This window comes from Patella vulgata, chromosome 2 (genome assembly GCF_932274485.2).
Source record: "Patella vulgata chromosome 2, xgPatVulg1.2, whole genome shotgun sequence".
Lineage (NCBI taxonomy): Eukaryota > Metazoa > Mollusca > Gastropoda > Patellidae > Patella > Patella vulgata.
This window is the reverse complement of record NC_065880.2, coordinates 66018405-66039879: the sequence shown is the minus strand read 5'-3', so window position 1 is coordinate 66039879 and position 21475 is coordinate 66018405. Positions and strand designations below refer to the sequence as shown.

The 21475-nt window shown below is 36.4% G+C and overlaps 1 protein-coding gene across 2 annotated transcripts in view; it reads right to left on the bottom strand.

Moving 5' to 3' along the window:
* The window catches only part of LOC126811161 (spondin-1), a 247248-nt gene that overhangs the window by 154341 nt on the left and 71432 nt on the right, over window positions 1–21475 (bottom strand). For both annotated transcript variants that reach the window (XM_050536685.2, XM_050536686.2), the window contains exons 3-5: window positions 21151–21296; window positions 8804–8877; window positions 809–973 (exon numbers count right to left, since the gene is read on the bottom strand). In XM_050536685.2, coding sequence (XP_050392642.1) covers window positions 809–973; window positions 8804–8877; window positions 21151–21296 — 385 coding nt within the window. The remainder of the gene's footprint in view (window positions 1–808; window positions 974–8803; window positions 8878–21150; window positions 21297–21475) is intronic.

Here is a 21475-nt window from a genome sequence, read left to right as displayed (position 1 = left end):
GATCAAAATTCTGACCTGTAGAAGGTCCACAACTTTGATATACCAGATGTTTACACTATTTGCGTACAAGGGACAGCCGTTTTGTCCGACATTTTGGTCCGATTTTTACGAAATTCAAACTCAACCATTATTAGGGTGTAATGATGATATACTAAAATGTTTTTTTTAAATCGGATAAAAAATTGTGACCTCTACAGGGACCACAAGCTAAAAGCGTGATTTTTCGTACAATCAGGGGCCATAATTCAGGAAGGTACAATCCGATAGGCACAAATAACAACAGGAACCAAGATCTTTGGGACATAAACATGCATTCCAAGTTTCATCAAAATCGGATAAAAATTGTGACCTCTGGAGGGTCCACTACCTTGATATACCATATTTTTACACAATTTGCATACAAGGGGCGGCCATTTTGTCCGGCAGTTTTGGTCCAATTTTCACGAAATTCGAACTCAAACATCAGGTGCCATAATTCAGGAAGTTACAATCCGATATGCACGAATAATGAAAGGAACCAAGACCTTTGGGTTATAAACATGCATTTTAAGTTTCATCAAAATCGGATCAAAATTGTGACCTCAAAGAGTGTCAACAAGCTAAAAACTAGATTTTTCGTACAATCAGGGGCCATAATCCATGAAGTTATGGTCCGATTCATGCCAACATCGACCTATATTTCAAGTTCCATCAAAATCGGATAAAAGTTGTGAACGGTAGAGTGTCCACACACAAATTGTGGACGGACGGACGACAACAAAATACGTCCAGATGAAAATGTGGGCATATAAAAAGGCTTGGAACGTACATTTTTTGGGAGGAAAACCTTTAGGATGTGTTTGTCTAGACCATATACCCTGGAAGACAATATTATAATTAGCATGACCACAAGCACAGCATTCATCTTTATTTTCTTCTTTAATTGCTTCTCCTTGTTCTGCTGAAACTAGTTTAGCATCATCCTGTTGATTTTCTAGAATACAAAAATATACAAATAACATAAACATTATTATTATGATTATTGTACATTTTTATAGCACACAGTCCTCCACGAATAAGTGCTCATGTGTCCTTTACAAAATATGGAACAAAAATTAAATATACAAATAAAATAATTAAACTAAAATACAAATAAGGCATACATGTAGACATACATGTAGACATTGAAATCAACTTAAAATTAATGCATAGACCTTATGAATATCTACACAAATCGTGAACATTCTATCTCTATTAGAACCAGACTTTTTGTGCTCCAAAGCTTCAAGTAAAAGAGAGGTTGCCAAGCAATTAACCATACAACCACCACAGTTACTTTTGTCTGAGGTTCATGTACAGAGGTGGTTTGTCATGTAAATTTTCCTTAAAAGTACATGTAGATGTTCAAAGACATTCCAAAAGCATTCATATATTCATTTGTGTGTAATGCGATAAAAACTGAGGGATAGAGACAGGTGTTCAAAGATAGGCTACCAGGCAACAAAACATACTCCCACAGCAACTAATTCGTCCGAGCTGTCTACAAGGGTTGTCGCATATTTATTCCTTTATAGGTAATTGGGGGCCTTTACAAGACTGTTCCATACAGATCAGATTATAATTTTTGGCGTTTGAGTGTTCACAAGGTTCTAAAAACTGAAACAAGGGCCTCAACTCTGGAAGTAGTCTACAGAAATTATTGAAATTTGACAGGCTTTTTCATTTTACTAATTTAAATAATGCATATAAATTTCATACAGATCGGATGATCACTTTTGTCATTCAAGTGTTCACAAGGTTCACAAAGTAAAACAAGGGCCATAACTCTAGAAATTATTGAGGGAAATTGCTGAAATTCAACAGACCTTAACAAGGTTGAACAAAGTAATTGACAGAAATTGCTGAAATTCAATAGGCTTCTCCGTTTCACTAATTTCAATCCCGCATATAAATTTCAGAAAGATCGGGATAACTTCTGGTGTTCACAAGGTTCAATTAAGTAAAACAAGGCCCATAACTCTTAGACATAATAAACAGAAATTGCTGAAATTCGATAGGCTTCTTCGTTTCACAAATTTAAATAATGCATATAAATTTCCCAAAAATCGGATCATAACTTTTGGCGTAATAGTGTTCACAAGATTCAACAAAGTGAAACAAGGGCCATAACTCTAGATGTAATTAACGGAAATTGCTGAAATTCAATAGGCTTCTTTGGTTTACTGATTTGAATGATGCATATACATTTCATACAGATCGGATAATAACTTTTGTCGTTAGAGCATTCACAAGGTACAACTAAGTGAAACAAGGGCCATAACTCACGGCGTAATTAACGGAAATTGCTGAAATTCAAAAGGCTTCTTTGTTTCACTAATTTAAATGATGCATATCAATTTCAAACAGATTGGATGATAACTGTTGTCATTAGAGCATTCACAAGATTCATCAAAGTGAAACAAGGGCCATAACTCTAGATGTTATTAATGGAAATTGCTGAAATTCAATAGGCTTCTTCGTATCACTAATTTAAATGATGCATATCAATTTCAAACAGATCGAATGATAACTGTTGTCATTAGAGCGTTCACAAGACTCAACAAGGTGAAACAAGGGCCATAACTCTAGATGTAATTAACAGAAATTGCTGAATTTCAATAAGCTTCTTTGTTTTACTAATTTAAATGATGCATATAAATTTCATACAGATCGGTTGATAACTTTTGTTGTTAGAGCGTTCACAAGGTGCACCAAAGTGAAACAAGGGCCATATCTCCAGAAGAAATTAACGGAAGTTATTGAAATTAAATAGGCTTCTTCATCTCACTAATGCAAACAACATATATCAATTTCAAAACAATCAGATGATAAATGTAGTCTGTAGAGTGTTCACAAGAAATTGCCGACGACGGACGGACGGGCGCGACGGCAATATACGACCACATTTCCATGTGGGCTTATAAAAATCAATATACTTGTTCTTCTCAAGATCTTAAACTCTGTGTATCAATCTGAAGTCAATCGGATGATAACTTTAGCCTCTAGAGCGTAACATGATTTTTCAAAGTGATCAAGGGCCATAACTTCGGCAGTAATTATCGGGAATTGTTGAAAATCAATAGGAGTCTTCTTCTCATGACATCAAACACTGTGTATAAATTTAAAGTCAATCAGATATTAACTTTAGCCTCTAGAGCATCCACAAGATTTTTTGAATGATCAAAGGCCATAACTCTGGCAGTAATTATCGAAAATCACTGAAAATGAATAGACTTCTTTGTCTCATGACCTTAAACACTGTATAAATTTAAAGTCAATCGGATATTAACTTCAGCCTCTAGAGCGTCCACAATATTTTTCAAAGTGATCAAGGGCCATAACTCTGGGAGTAATTATCGTAAATCGCTGAAATTCAATAGGCTTTTTCGTCTTATGACCTTAAACATTGTATATAAATTTAAAGTCAATCGGATATTAACTTTAGCATCTTTAGACCGACGGACAGACGGGGGCGAGGACAATACCATACGACAATAGTGGTCATCCTTAGGGTATAAGGAATAGGTATGTTATAAATTGCGGCCTGTAGGCAAAACACAAGACACACAAACATGCACCAAAAATAATACAGGTCAGCCTTAGGGTATAAGGAATAAGTATAAAAAAGTTTTCAAGACGATCGATTAAGAATTGTGGCCTGTAGGCGACACACAGACACACAAAAGGAAAATGGGATGGCACTGTCCCTGGGGGTTCCTTAGGGTACAAAGAATAAGTATGCAAAGTTTCAAGATGATACGTTAAGAAATACGGCCTGTAGACGACAAACAAATACAAGAAATGGGCGTGGCTCTGCCCCTGGGGGTTGGGCATTAACCAAAAACAATAGGGATCATCCTTAGGTTATAAGGAATAAGTATGTAAAGTTTCAAGATGATCACTTAAGAATTGCGGCCTGTAGGCGACACACAGACACACAAAAAGAAAATGGGTGTGGCTCTGTCCCCGGGGGTTGGGCATGCACCCAAAATAATAGGGATGGTCCTTAGGGTACAAAGAATAAGTATGCAAAGTTTCAAGATGATACGTTAAGAAATGCGGCCTGTAGACGACAAACAAACAAACAAACCAAGAAATGGGCTTGGCTCTGCCCCTGGGGCTCGGGCATGCACCAAAAACAATAGGGATCATCCTTAGGGTATAAGGAATAAGTATACAAAGTTTGAAGAAAATCCAGTAAGAATTGCGCCCTGTAAGCAACCCACAGACATACATACATACACACACACAGGGGCGACGGCATAATACGTCCACATTATGAATGTGGACATATAAAAAAAAAAACCATTAAGTAATAATCAGGATTAGTTAAAATTTGATTGGTTTCTATACTAAAAATGTAGGCCTACCTATAAATCAAGACTATAAATTTTTGATAAGCAATAGGCTACTTCCCATTAACACTGTATCAATTTCAATAGAGGGAATGAATAAATGAAATGGGGTTTAAAGTCAATCCGGTAATACTTTTAGCTTCCAGATGGGCAGAGCATCCACAAGACATTATCAGAAATCGTTGTCAAGTAACTATTCAAACAATTAATGGAAATTGTTAATAGACTTCTTTATCTAATGAACACAAGCACAATGTACATGTATAAATTTCAAGTCATTCGCATGATAACTATTAGCACTATTCCACAGATGGACAGACGAACAGGTGTAATGACGATATCAGACCAGTGATGGGATTTTGCCCAACCAGGAATATGCCCAATCGGACATCAAGACATGGTAAATAATATTCAAAATTCCAAAATTAATATAGTGTACTGAGTGTATAACTACCACTCAACCCGATTATTGTTGATAATAGGCTGGATTGATTAGGTAATTAAGTGATCAACGTATTTATTGTTTTATACCGTCTATACACCTACCTTGATTAACTACTTAATCTGCCTTGATTGGCTGACTTAATTCTTTGTCGGACAATTCATCAATTCAATCCTGAACAGAAGTCATTGCTTCTCCTTTGTCGGACTATATATCAATCCAATAAAATAATCCACGTGATTAACCCGTGATTTCTCCATTGTCTCACGTTTTATTCTCCTTGATGTCGGCCGGTGACATTAGTCATATGTGACCGGCCGCATCTAAATGAGTCGAAATGCGCAAGAATCAATAATGAGATAAAGACAAAATAAGTGAAAATATTGATTTTGAACGAAATTGAGATTTTCAAAAAAATGAGTCTATAAATATACTATCTATCGACACAGAAGATCAAAATAGCAATAAAACATTTTAAAACACCTGTATTTGAACGTTTTGTAAGAGTACCGTATTCTTAAATCTGTCCTATTTCTTAAAATTCCCAGCGAAATTAGTTAATTTTCTTCGCTCGCAGTGGGACGACCGGTCATTCCTTTTGCATAACAATTGGCATTGTTGTAAAGCGGAGCATCTCTAGTTTATAAATATGATCAAAATATTGACAGTGAATTGATTTTGAACGGATACAATCAAGTTTTAAACCCCTCCAAAAATATAAATAAACTCCGTCTGTTGCCATGCTGTCCACACAACTCCTTTGCCGATAGGCCCAGACACTGCGTGCAAGACATTATCGATAAATATTTGGTTTTGGCAATGTTTTTGGGTACCTACATGCGATTCACTCTGATAAGTGGCAGAAAAAAAAATTAATTCTGATGGTATACATTGCCGTTGAGTGTTAATCGAAACTACGTGACTGAAGATGTAAATTAATCGACAAGCGGGTGTGTGTCAGTGAGTAATACTATTACTAATCAACTGTCACGGGTCAATGATAAAGCCGTCGACAACTCATTATTTACTCCGAATAATTAATCCAAGTGGTGATTGTTTGATATCTCATATCATCTTTAAAAAAATAATCTATAGGCCTTAAATGGAAATAAACAAAATGGCCAATAATGTTCTTTTCGAAGAGAATTTTATTGATAGCTGAATTCCGTTTACCGCCGCTTCTTCATACGGCATGCAAAGTAAGGAATGCATTTGGGATATTATTGTTTAAAATTCTCTTATCACAATGGGACGAAAAAATGAGAACGACCAACGAGCCGAAATGCGACGATTCTCGAGTCTGCCATTGAGTATCCTCTGAATAATGTTGATATTTACATCAAAGCCAAAATGCACGAAAGTGAACGTAAGCATTGACTATGAAATTGACATTTCTATAGGGACTCATATTTTGATAGCGTCGCGGTACCTGAAAATAATAATAGACCTATCGTACACGCACGTGTTAAATGAACACGCGTACAGCTGTTGCGGCTTCTTTGATGATAATCCAGTCAACAATCTTAATCTCCTGACCACTAGCTGGCACTAAGGTGCTAATTAATTGATGAGATTAACTGAGTTAATCTCACTAAAGTTATATTATACACAACAGACTACTAATGTATAGATTGTTCTTCAGTATAACACTATCGTGTGAATATTATGCCGTATGTGTTGTGGATGTTTTGTTACGAAAGGAGTGCATTTATTATGATTTTCGTTGTCAGCACCCTTGAAATCCTAAATAAAAACATATTAAACGAAAAAATATAGCAAATAAATTGCGGAAATAGTCGGATCAAATTTTTACTACGATTTTCGTCTTCAGCAACCCTGAAAACCCATGGAAAGATATATTCAACGACAAACAGCAGATAAATGGCCTGGTTGCTATGGGATTTTGTTTTGGAACATACCAAATCTTTGACTTGCTTTTTCTCAAAACTTACTTTTGTGAGTTGGGTAGCTTCTAATGGACATAGCTCAGTCAATTTTTGCCCAATTCAAACAAACTATACATCAAATTGAAGGTAATGAATTGGAGAATGTGAAAATAACAATAACTCAATTTTCAAAATTTCCTCATTGTGACTCAGTATGCTGTGGGGGGGTCATATATGTCACATATCCTAATAGTATATAACACCCCAAATCAATATACATTGTTTCCGATAACGTGTCTGTGATATTTCTTCAGTGGAAGCCGAAGTTAAATAAAGCTATTTCACACACACGCAAAATGAAAGTAGATATCTCGCAAGACACGTGGAATTATGAGGTGTAAACGTGCCGAATCTAATACGTCTGATGTCGGGAGAAAAGATTCTATTTTGATGGCATAATGTCGGATATAAGATTATATTTTGAATGGGGTTTATGTTTTTAAATAAATAAATAAACACACTAAGAAATGTTGACGAATATTTCGATTGGAATAACATAAGTAGTTACGGTAATTGTTTTAGACGACAGCACGTGCTTAATGTTATGCCTTTATAAATACACTTACATAGTACGATTTCTTCAACATACCTGTTTTGCATTTCTTGTGTGGGGTATTATTAATATATTATATATTGTACAATTACATAACTTAATAATTCCGATTAGTCGCTAAGACATATGGTTTTTTAAGCTTTTAACGTTATTTTATCTGGATTATCGCCCTTATTATTGTGATTTTTTATCACCATCTAAGATATGACGTCATTCTCAGTCAGCAGACGGCTGTCCCTCGAGACAGTCTACATTTCTCTTTTGCTTCTTTGTATTCAGTTTTGTTTTTGTTTTTGTGACGATGGAACATGTACCCTATATGTATTGAATACTTAAACGTTTCTTGATTGAATTTAGAGTTTAGACTACTTTTAAGCTTTTAACGTTATTTTATCTGGATTATCGCCCTTATTATTGTGATTTTTTATCACCATCTAAGATATGACGTCATTCTCAGTCAGCAGACGGCTGTCCCTCGAGACAGTCTACATTTCTCTTTTGCTTCTTTGTATTCAGTTTTGTTTTTGTTTTTGTGACGATGGAACATGTACCCTATATGTATTGAATACTTAAACGTTTCTTGATTGAATTTAGAGTTTAGACTACTTTTTTTTATACATTTCACCTATGTGGTTACTTGTATAGTTATATTTTACTACATATGCTTACATTCGCATTTCGTGTAGCATATAACAGATCATGACTCATGCTGGCATTACACTTTGGGTTGTATTCCTAATTGTTTTCAAATTTGAGTGAAGTCTGTGTCACTACAGACCCGGGACTGTACAGCGCAGTGGGCGCTTACGGCTAGCCTCCGGATCCATTCACTTTTTTTGAATTGTCTTTATGTTTGTGTTTTCCTGAGTATGATGTCCTGTCCGTGTATTTGTTTTTGTGTAAATTTTGTGTGGTGCAGTCCCCCTGCACTTACTATTGGAGTCGAATGGGATTATTTAGCAGTTGGTGTCACTTGCTCGTTGTATTAGAGCGACGTTTACTACGGTTTACGGCCAAATAAATTTCGGGATTTTATTTTTTTACCTTCCGTATTTAAATCGAAACGGTGTATAAGACGAATGCCGGACTTCGCTGAAAAATGTATCGACTTATGACCAGAAAAATAGGGTAATTTGGGGGGAATTTGAAACCGGTACGGATGGGCAGTAGTCGGAACGCTTTCATTCTATGGTATTACGATGTCATGTAATTTTGTAGGAATATTATTGACATAAATTTGAATACCGTAAGGGTATTAAATATGAAAAATAATGAGATGCACCTATTTCTTTTATTACGTATGAATTTGAATATTTTGTTGACACGTGATTCTTAATTGTGGTTTGAAAACGCCTGCTTAAATAACGATAAGAGTTATGTCCCTTTATTTTCGGGAAGAAAATGTCCAACAACTAAAATTTTGAAATCCCATCACTGTATCAGACCATATTTAAATATGAATGTATACAAAAATATAGAACGTACTTACTCTCTTCACAGAGTACATATGTCAGATTACCATCATCTTTATACCAGGTATCAGAGAATTCTATCACAGTTGCCCTGAAAACATTTATAATTATTAAGTTGTATTGATGGACAACATATATGTTTTAGTAGTATTGATCGACAGGAACCAGAGTGGGCTAAAAAGTAGGATGTTAAACCCCATTTCATTTTCAAAAAGGACTTAATCACCAGGGCTCATAATAAGTTCTTTCACATGATATAACTATGCATGATGAATGACTGAGTTTCAAAAACAATTTTGGCAAGTTTGAACAAGCCAACAGTGAGGCAATAAATACATGTACACGATGCATATTACTTACTACCCATTTATCTTTTTGAATAGCATAGAACTATCAAACTACTTATTAATACTTAGCTTATGGTTTTTATGTTTGACAAAAACTCAGCTTTGTGGGATAGAACAAGGTCTCTACCACACATGCATATGACCTAAAAATTAAAAACAGTGAAAATTCTGACTGCAACTTTTTTTATTTTTGAGGATTTTGACTTGTAACCAAAAAATGTCAACAAAAATTATCTCCCTTTTGAGAAACAAGGTCAGATTTTCAACTTCTTTAATTCTGACAATTTAAAAATACTTGTCAATTGGAGTCGTCTATATATGAAGTCAATCTTCAAAATCTATCTCATCTTACAATTCTTATGCGATATTCAATCTTTATATTTTTGGAAACCATTCACTATTTGCAATCAATTGCTGAGATTAGAATTTTGTTATTTGACTTAGATTTTTTTTAATGTGAGGTCATAAAATTGTATTTTTTTAAAAAGCGTAAAACTTTGAAATCATGTCAAATGTTGACACTAAACGATTAATTAAGTGATTTGGTGCTTATTCAGACAATAATTTATCAAAATCAGGTTGTAAACAAAGGTTCTGTGCAACTTTTAAAAACATGAACGTGAGAGAGTATGGCACAGCACCTTTAATATCGGACGACGCTATTTTAAATGCTAACCAAAATAACGGTTTAGTGCTTCTAGACAGACAGGGGCGACGGCATGAAAATGTGAAGTCAAATAAAAATAAAGAGAGAGGAATCCAAAACCATTTGAACAAGCCAACATCTATCTTTTCCAAAAGTATCGGGCAATAAAACTGCTTATCTGATCTTAGTTTAAGCAGAAAATGTTCATGATCGTACTCGGTCAAGGTTTTGATGTACCTGGTAGTGGAACTTCATGTATACACTAAGTTTCACCACTCTCCAGCAGTTAGAATCAAAGTTATCTTGTACTAAAGCATTGATCAATGAAATTGCTTAGCTCTGCTTAGTTTAGCGGAAAATGTTAATCAATTAACTCAGTCAAGACATTCACCTAATGAACAACAAGTTTTAACATTATACCCGAATTAAAAGCAGAGTTGTTATGTTCCAAAGTCTTAACCAATCCAATTGCTTATTGCTACTTAGCCCAAGCAGAAAAAATTAAAATTTTTAAGAGTAAATTTTATTTTTCTTATACTTACCTGAATCATTAACATTGCTTTATATTCTTAATTACCTGAAAGACTGTCCCTTTAAAAATAACCAGCGGCTGCCAGGCAGGATATGCTCACATTTTGCAAGAGATGGATAGAGAACAAGCTAAAAACAAACGGGATTTTTTGTACAATAAGGGGAAATAATCCAGAAAGTTATGGTCTGAAATGCGCAAATATCAAAAGGGACTGAGATCTTTGGGATATAAAGATATGTTTTAAGTTTCATCAAAATCAGATTAAAATTGTGACCTCTAGAGGGTCCACAACCTTCGTATTGCCTACTTTTACACAATTTGCGTACAAAGATCAGATATTTTGTCGGGGAGTTTCATTTCGATTTTCCCGAAATTCGAATTCAACATTCATTATGGTGGCATGGTGATATATTTAAACGTTTTTTAAAATCTGAACTCAATCAAAATTATGGTGTAACGGTGTATATTCAAATGTTTTTATAAATCGTATAAAAATTATGATTTCTATAGGGTCCACAAGCTAAAAACGTGATTTTTCGTACAATCAGGGTTCATAATTGGAGGGTCTAGAGCACAAGTGATTTAACAACCAACTAAAATGGTTGGTAGTTAGATCACTTGTGCTCTAGACCCTCCAATTCAGGAAGTTACAATCCGATATGCGCGAACATCGACAGGAACCAAGATCTTTGGGTTATAAACTTACATTTCAAGTTTCATCAAAATCAGAAGAAAATTGTGACCTCTTGAGGGTCCACAACATTTATATACCATATTTTTACGCTATTTGAGTACGAGGGGCAGCCATATTGTCTGTCAGTTTTGGTTCGATTTTTACAGAATTCGAACTCAACCCGTAACAGTGATGTATTCACACCGTTTTTTTTTAAATCGGATAAAAATTGTGACCTCTAGATGGACCACAAGCTAAAAATGCGATTTTCCATACAATCAGGGGCCATAATTCAGGAAGTTACGGTTCGATATGTGCGAATATCGAACGGAACCGAGATCTTTGGGTTATAAACTTACATTTCAAGTTTCATCAAGTTTTTACGCTGTTTGAGTACGACGGGTGTCCATTTTGTCTGTCAGTTTTGGTCCGATTTTTACAAAATTCGAACTCAACCATTCTTAGGGTTTAACTGTGATATATTCAAACGTTTTTATAAATCGGATAAAAATTATGACCTTTATAGGGTCCACAAGCTAAAAACGCGATTTTTCGTACAATCAGGAGCCATAATTCAGGAAGTTATCGTCCGATATGCGCGAATATTGAAAGGAATCGAGATCATTTGGTTATGAACTTACATTTCAAGTTTCAACAAAATCAGAGAGAGAGAGAGAGAGAGAAATGGGGTTTAATGTCCACTCGACACAAACTAGGTCATTTCGGGACTAACATATGGTTTAATTTTATTTCAATAATTCACTTGCGCGTATAGGGGTCTTTAACAGTGGGAGGAAACCGGAGGACCCGGAGAAAACCCACGAGGTTGGACAGGCGACCCTACTCCTTGTCACGTACAACCAGGGATTCGAAACCACGCCAGTCGACTCAATGACAGACTTTATGATACAGCGCGCGCACGCTAACCATTCAGCCATCCAACCCCCCAACAAAATCAGATAAAAATTGTGACCTCTATAGGGTCCACAACCTTGATATACCATATTTGTGACCTCTATAATGTCCACAAGCTAAAAACGTGATTTTTCGTACAGAGGCCATAATCCATGATGTTTCAATCCGGACGGACAGGGGCGACGACAATATACGTCCACATGAAAATGTGGGCGTATAAAAACCAAGTCCTCATTATTAGCCGAAGAATAAGCGAACTTAAAAACTTGAGTAATCCATCGTGACACTGTGGATTTCGATACACCGCCCCCTCCTTCTGTTAACAATAAAAACCACCTGCTACATGCTGCCTAGCGTACCTTAGTAGCGTCCAGATAAAACTTGACGGCCCCGACAGGACACAAAACAGCGGAATCTGGATCAAAATTAGACAAACTTTTGATTTTAATAGAGGGAGGAGTGATATTTTCCTGTCGACATCATTGTGTAACAATGTGTCACTGAGCGTCATATACTCTTGATGTTGATTTTTCGTTTAGCACCGGAAATTCTTTCAGCAGACGTTCCTGAAAAGCTCTCGTCTCGCAAGTGCTCCCAGACAAGGGTCAAACGTGAAGGTCTGTTCTGAAAAACGTTTGTGTGAGGCTGTTTGAGCATAGTCAGCCCAGTTGGAAGAACTCTTAGAAAATCGAAGAGGAGATCCAACAACAGAAAAAATTGGAGGGGGCGCATGTACACTCTTCCTAGAACATAACCCGCCACTGAGTTGAGTGTTCATAGCAACTGAAGAACAGTTCTGGCTTTCGGGTGATCTGCCCCTGCTGTTTGTAAAATCGAGGGATTGTGATGTTTTTGGAGAGAGTCGTCCAGATACGCCGAGGGATAGACACCAGTTGACAACCGCTTTTCTTCACTACGTGATTCATTACCCATGTAAAGATAGGTTGCCAGGCAACGAAACATACGCCCACAGCAGCTAAATCGTCCAGGCAGTCAAGAAGTGTTGTCGCATATTTTTACTTTTTTCTGTAATGAAACATTTATAATACATGTACATTAAAAACTGATTAAGAGTAACAACTCATTAAGTTATTATCAGAAAACCATTAGAATTTGTTTGGTTTTTATAAAGTTCTGCCCCATGCTAACGCTTAGTATACAAAACTTTTAATATTATGAATTTAGCTGTTCAAGTCATAAAAATTTACTTGTTCGTATCAAGATCTTACACTCTGTGTACCAATCTGAAGTCAATCGGATGATAACTTTAGCCTCTAGAGCGTCACAAGATTTTTCAAAGTTATCAAGGGCCATAACTTTGGCAGTAATTATCGAAAATCATTGAAAATGAATAGACTTCTTCGTCTCATGACCTTAAACACTGTGTATAAATTTAAAGTCAATCGGATATGAACTTTGGCCTCTGGACCGTCCACAAGATTTTTTGAAGTGATCAAGGGCCATAACTCTGGCAGTAATTATCGGAAATCGCTGCAAATCAATAGGCTTCTTCACCTCATGACCTTAAACACTGTGTATAAATTTAAACTCAATCAGATATTAACTTTAGCCTCTAGTCCAATTGCTTGTGGACGACGGACGGACGGACGGACGGATGTATGGACGGACGGGGGCGACGACAATATACGACCACATTTCAATGTTGGCGTATAAAAACAAAGGCTGAACAATAGGCCGCATGGAAGGCATACAAATTGGTAAACTTTGCTGTTGTAGCCGAACCTCAGATACTTTCTTGACGATTGATGAATGGACACATGAAAGTAAGCCGTCTCAAAGATCTATCGATATTGCGAAATTGTCTGACTCCATGTACTGAATTAGCTGATTTACCGTGCACATCCGAAACTCAGAGGCGAGGTGTAGAGATTGAAAATACTTAACCGGTCTTAACTTTCCGTTAACTTAATGCTGGAGAGGAAAGGTCTGAAACCCTCTCCACTGCACCTTTTCAAAGAAGAGAATCTATTCCTCTTCTAAAATCTGTCTTTGCTCTGGCAGTGATCGATAAAGGTGGACTTTCCTTCAATGGGATCCAAAACTCGAACTTCACCCACTGAAGGAGAGTACTGTCGGGTAGTGTTGAAGACCATTCTTCTGAAAAAAGACAAAGTCTTCTACCTACCGGACGATCAACAGGAGGCAAACCAACAGGAGGCAAACTGTTAGCAGCCCCTACAAGCACAAAAGGGCTGTTGATTAGAATACCTGCCTCAAGCGGAACTACCTCTATGAGTATTGCTTTGTCTGAAGGTTCGAACATCCCTTACAGAGCGATCAATCAAACCATGAGGGTTGCGTTGACTTTCTTGAGGCATCCTCCATCCAGTTTGTAAGGCTGTGTCTGAAAATTATAAGAATAACGTCTAGCCGTATTAATGTGATCTGCCGATTCCTTAATTGCACCATTATACAGGGCGTCTGAAATTAGAGGCTGAGACAGAAGAACAGTCACAGCTTCTACGTTATTAGCTTTGCGTACCTTGAACAATAAAAAGTCCCTCCTCATGAAATCAAGGTTAGAGGAAGCTTTCACCAAAAGGTCAGCCGAATTCACTACAGATCTGGACAAAGTCATAAGATTCATATCAGACTTCTCATGAAAAGGAACGTCAGCACTGACACCAGGAAAATTAGCCAATCCTGATAAGAAATAACAGACACGGTGCTTCTTAAAAGGGCTAAAGTGTCTAGAAGCGTTGAACTTTTAACAGAGACAAAAGAAATATCCTTAAAGGGGCTAAATCGCTTATTTTTGGGGACCTAGAAATTGACACAAATGGGTCGCAATGCATATAATAATGTAATATGAATGTATTTAAACTGATTTACATTCAACCGTTTCTGTTTTTACTCTAATTTCAAAACAGTTATGTTCGCCGAAATACGCCAGAAGTCTCAATCGAATGGCAATTTCTAGAGTTTGGTTATTCCAGTCTACAGTCTAATATTAATTGCGCATGCTCTCCAGATAAGAATATGGCGTCACCGTTTGACATGACTTGTGGAATATGTCTAGCCTCGTTTTTCGAGTCCCTTATGAAAAACAGAGCTGAAACGCATTATGGTACACTATTCGTGTACCAATCGAAAAAATGATTATTTTATCTTAAATATTGGATATCAGAAGTCCATTGTTGCCCGGTAAGATCATGGCATCAATGTTGATTTAAATTGACAAATAATTCGTGTTTTCAATGTCGAAGATTTTGGATGATATTGAGTTAGAGACTTAGCTACTTTAAAGTTTAGTAAAAAGGCATCCTCAACAGAACAGAAGAAACCTGACTCACATCAGTCTTCTGCGTAGATCTGTCTTTCCCCAAAGATTTCCCATCCTTTCCGGGATTCGCAGGCTTTTTATTCTTGCTGGTTTTTGTTAATTTGGGAGCGAAGGATGCCATGCCGACAGACTTAGACTTCTTCGGGGATGGCGAACCTGGCAGAACACAACCATGTGTTGAAATTGAAAGAATAGCCATAGGTCCTGTGACCATGTTCTACATACTTCACCAGATGAACATTTAGTACAAATAAGCCGAAATCCCAAAATAAATAGATGACACATATTATTAATTAATAGCAGATGTATATTTTTTCAAAAGTATCAAGCAATCAAACTGATTATCAACTATACACTAAGTTTCATCACTCTCTATCAGATAGAATCAAAGTTATCTTGTCCCAAAGCATCGACCAATGAAATTGCTTAGCTCCGCTTAGCTTTTGCTCAAAATGTTAATCCTTGAACTCAGTCAAGACATTCACCTAATGAACATCAACATCAACATCAAGTTTAAACATTCTATCTCAATTAAAAGCAGAGTTGTTATATTCCAAAGTCTTGACCAATCAAATTGTATATCGATCCTTAGCATAAGCAGAAAATTCTCATCATCAAACTTAGTCAAGGTAATGATATAAAGAATCTATACTCATAGTTTCATCACTTTCACTTAATCAAAATCAAAGTTATCGTGCCCCAAAGCATCAACCAATCACATTGCTCATCATCGAACTAGTCAAGGCATTCACCTTATAAACGCCTACACCAAGTTTGAACATTCTACCTCAATTAGAAGGAGACTTAACGTGTTGCAAAGTCTCAACGATCAAATTGCTTACCGATCAAATTGCTTATCGCTCTGCTTAAGTTATGCAGGAAATGTTTATTATAGAACTTAGTCAAGGTATTTATGTGATAAAACAATACACCAAGTGTCCTCACTCTCACTTAATTAGAACTAAACTTATCTTGTTCTAAAACATCAACCAATCAAATTGCTTATCTCTGCTTCCCTTAAGTAGAGAATCCATCAAGGCATTCATCTAATAAACACCTACACCAAGTGTGAACACAATGAGAGTTATTGTGTTCCAAAGTCTCGACCAATCAAATTGCTTATCGCTCTGCTTAAGTATTGATGTAATAAAACTATACACCAAATTTCATCACTCTCACTTAATTAGAACTAAAGTTATCGTGTCCCAAAGCATCAACCAATCAAATTGCTTATTTCTGCTTACCCTAAGCAGAAAATGATCATCAAATTAAAGCCAAAACATCAGCTAATTGTGCTTGACCACCATGATAACTCTTTTTCGCCTCTTCCTGAAATTATTTGCAAACTTTACAAATGATTTTTTCGCGAGCCCGTTCTGTTCCTCCACTACTTCAACAAAGTCAATGCCCCATCCATTAACAGTTTTCACCCTGATGGTTCGTTTTGTTGAACTTGAACTCATGTTTTTATCTGGCGACATTGGCTCTGTTCCATCGCCTTCGGCATCGGAACTAGACGAGGCGTCATTGCCTTTTTCACAACAAAAATAACCAAACAGTGTAGTCTTCAACATCATAATTTCGTAGCATACACCCTGCACGCATGCAGGATGGCTCCTCGGAACACGCCTTGTCCATGGTTACCGATGAAGGCCTGATTATCAAGCACTGTCTTGAACCGTAGCCTTGTTTATCGCAAAAGACTTGGCTAACGTCTGCTTATCGTAGTCTTGTATAATAAGACTGTTACGTGTTACAGCCATCTGTGGAGGGAGTAAACTACGAACAGCCGTGCATAAGAAAAAATTATCGTGGGAGGTTATTTGATCAGCCAAGTTTTACAAGAAAATGCATCTCATACGTGAACTTTTTCATTTATTTTGGCTTTCGATAAAGGTGCCATCGACGGCCATTTAGGGTAATTCTACAGCCAATGGCTCTCATATTTTTATCGATTTTTTTCCGCAATTTACGACAGCAATATTTGACCCTCGATGTAAAAGCTATCAAAGGCCATTGCTAGGCTTACAACAGCAATGGCTGCGATGGCCTTTGTGAATTTTGAGTCCTGCATCTTCGAACCCCATCAAGGCATTCACCTAATAAACACCTACACCAAGTTTGAACATTCTAGCTCAATTAGGAGAGTTATTGTGTTCCAAACTCTTGGCCAATCAAATTGTTATCGCTCTGCTTACCCTGAGCAGAAAATGCTCATTATCGGACTTAGTCAAGGTAATGACGTAAGGACACTATACACTCTCACTTAATTAGAACTAAAGTTATCATGTCCCAAAGCATCAACCAATCAAATTGCTTATCTCTGCTCATCTTCGATCTTTGAACTCCATCAAGGCATTGACCCAATAAACACCTACACCAAGTTTGAACATTCTAGCTGAATTTGAAAGAGTTATTGTGTCCCAAAAAGTGTGACGGACAGACAGACAGACAGGCAGACAGACAGGTGGAAGAACCCATTTTAATAGTCCCCTGCTTTCTTCGAAAGGCGGAGGACAATAACGCAAGACAAGTGTGTGTCGGCAGATGCCTTCCGCCAATCACACACTGAACATACGAGTATCATCTCTACCAACTACATGTTCAATGAGCGTCCTCGCTGGAGATAATGGGAGGTAATTAATAGGAGGCGCCACCATTAACCTGGTTCCACGTGACTTTTTGTTTACGCCATTGTCAATATCTTTATATTTTTTTAAATCCATTCACAATTAGCAATTAATCTCTGTGTTTAGATTTTTGAGGTTTGACCTTGAACGATATTTTTTAATGTGAGGTCACAATTTTGAGTCACAAATTTTATTTTTTAAATAACTGCAAAACTTTGAATTAATTCATATCAAATGTTGATGGAAAACGATTCAATTGATGTTTTATCAAAATCGGTTTGTAAACAAAGTATTAAGAGCGTGTCCGCGAGAAAACCATGCAGAAGGTGCTAAGGCTTCAATCACAGATTTTGACCAAATTTGGGAAAGTCCCAAAACACATGAATGTGCAATATTAGATAAATCTTTCAATTCCTGTATGAGAAAATTGAAAAAACATTTTTCGTATGGTGAAATTGCCAAAATCTGTCTTTTCTCAAATACCAACTTTGGCAAGTCCTTACACCTTTACTATACGTAGCAGAAAGACCAAACTCACACAGTTTATCGATGACTCAGTTCTGTTACCACAATATTAACTTCAGACGATTCTGGCAAACGAGATCTGTATACGGACTGGATATCAAAGCCTGTCTAAATTACCCATTTTTCGTCACCCAAAGTTTGACGCCCTATAGCTACTTCTTTCATGGGGTGGGTTTAAAAAATTTATGCTCACGTGAACAAGCAACCTCCCAACATTTGATACAAAAAATAAAAATGACCAGAATCGACTTGACAAAAACTAGGTAAAGGAAACAATAACCTATGAAATTAACCTGTAATTTACCTATTTTGGAGATAAGTAACCGTAGTAGATAAAAAAAAAACTAACAATTTATTTTCCTTTTCATTCATATGATGTTTACTACCAGCCCTAAAATACATTAGTATCTGTTTTATAAAAATATCTTGAAAAAAATACTTTCAAAGGCCTGTAATCGTTCATGGCGTCAACGGGAATTGACTTCTGCAGTTGTCCACGACCTTCCATTGGAGTTTCGACGTGCTCAGTCTTAACAAACATATCCATTACTCTCAAATAGACATTATTTTAAATAAAATAATCCAACGAAAATGAAAAATTCACCTAAAAGTGAGATTCGAACCACCAACCGCATGACTTCCCCCGACCCACCCTCTCACCGAGTTGCTTGTCCCAGTGCCCCAAGGTCCATGTCGTGGGCCCTGTTCAGGGGGTTTGCCTAGGGCCTCTCTTATTCTAAATCCGGCCCTGAAGGTGCAGCTGACGGTGCCCGAGAGCTGTAGCTACCATACTACACTGTTCAATGTCACCCACTTCGACGCAATTAGGCTTCGTTGCCGTTAATATTTAAGCTTCCACATTTCTGTATTGTAGAAATCAGTGGATGTGTCCCAAAATGAATAGTGGAAACATGCTCTGAAATTAAACATTTTGTAGCCATTTTCGGTAACTTGTTTGAAAATGAAATCTTAAAGAGACAATACAACAAATATGTTAAAGGGACAATACGACAATACCAAATATACAATAAATACAAATACACACTTATATAGAGTACAACATGGTACAAATAATGGCTATGGATATGATGAAAACGTATAAAAGTCAAAAATTTTATTTCTCTAATTAAATTCGCAAAAAAATGTATCACAAAAGCTTTTTTTTAGCACTTTTCAATAAGCTGTATATTTTAAGTATGTTGCATTCCGGTCATTTTTTTTACACCTACGGATACTATGTGCTTAGCACTTCAAAACCATCCAAAGAAATTCTACTTGCGACCATGAAAGAAAAAGTTACAGTGTATCTTTTTCTGCACTATAAGGACAATGTGAATATGGTATCCTAAAACAAGTCCACACAAAATTAGTATGTACTGATTTTTTTTTTCAAATTAGTGCTGGGGTAGAAGTTGACCACCCGCTTTATCAGACAGGGTCAAAATTAGAAGGTTGCTATTCCACCATAGAATGCAGTCTGTGCTTAAAAAAGGTGATAAATACACATGTGAAAACCGCAATTTTACCCATAAAATGAATAATTCCTGTACAGTCCTTTAGAGCGACATCAGACTGTAACCACTTCAGCATGTTACCTCTTGCCCCTAGGGGGTGTCATACCATAAGTTTGATCAAAAACTTCCGACCCCCCCATCTTAGCACTTTTTGCGATTTTTGCATGGTCTTCTCGCGGATACACTCTTAAAAAAACCCAGGACATTTTACCTAGTTGAAATGTTTTTCGTTATAACATACATGTACATGTAGCAACCTTTTGGCCAATTTTAATAATTCTTTTTCTTTAGATTCTTGACAAAATAAGTAACATTTTATGGACATTTTGACCCGTGGAAATGTTTCTTGTCATAACTTAGTGAGATTTTGGCCGAAAATAATAATTTTGTTGTTAGAGTGTTCACAAGGTTCTACAAAATGAAACAAGGACCATAACTATAGATGTTCTTAATGAAAATTGTTGAAATTATATACGCTTCTTCATCTCACTAATATAAACAACATATGATCAGATAATAAATGTAGTCTGTAGAGTGTTTATAAGAAATTATGGACAAACGGAGGCGACAGCAATGTAATGTGGACGTATAAACAGCATAAATGTATCTACTATCCAGTCATATAAAAATACCCACACTGCAGCTTTGTCTTAAAAACAAATATAGCCACAGATTGCAGTTTATCCAAAAGGAAAACTTTGATCTTGACAGAAGTTGCTGAGGATCCTTTAAGAAATCTAATCTAAATATTGTGGTCACAGGCTTTTCTAGCCACATAATGTATCTATGGAACAGAAATTCCTGGAATGGTGAATAAATCATTGGCTTCAAACAGTTTTCTGCAAGAGGGGCAACTCCAGAATATCAATAGGGTTCGTTCTCTCAACACCTGAATGTTTCACACCAAATTTGACCGGCAACAAAATATATACCACAGCAACTTAGTCATCCAAGCAGTCCACAGGGGTTGTCGCATGTATTTTTTTTGTCGATAATATACACATGCTTTCACCCAACAAACAGACAAAGCATTCACCTAATCAACACCAACCCCAGCACCAGAAAGACAGACAGACAGACTTATGCCACTAGAGGGTCCTGTCCACAATTTTTTTTAAAACTGATAACGGGCAAACACTCACTCAGCTTCTTCCTAATACTACAAAGATAACTTTATCATTTTCATATCTACAAGTCTTTTCAGAGTGGTCATGAGTAACAAAAAGGTCAATGTGGTTTTGTAATCACAAAGCCGAAGGATGTCACCATTAATCTTACCTAAACTCTATACATCCCACAATCTCCTGGGGTGCTGTCCACAACATCTTGACAGTTTGTTTTTTTACAAGATAACGATGTGCTAGTACAGTATGATCACATATATCATCTTCTAACAGATTCTGTACTCTTACATCAATTTTCGTCTACAAACAACAAAGAAAATATATTTAGCAATCATAATAATATACTTAATAAAGATCAGGCATTATGTAAAATTTCGATAAAGAGCTCAATATCTAAGCTTTCCAATGATTTAGAGTTTATTACAGCCTTGTTATGTGAATAAATGTCTAAATAATAATTTATATAGCATTTAATACAG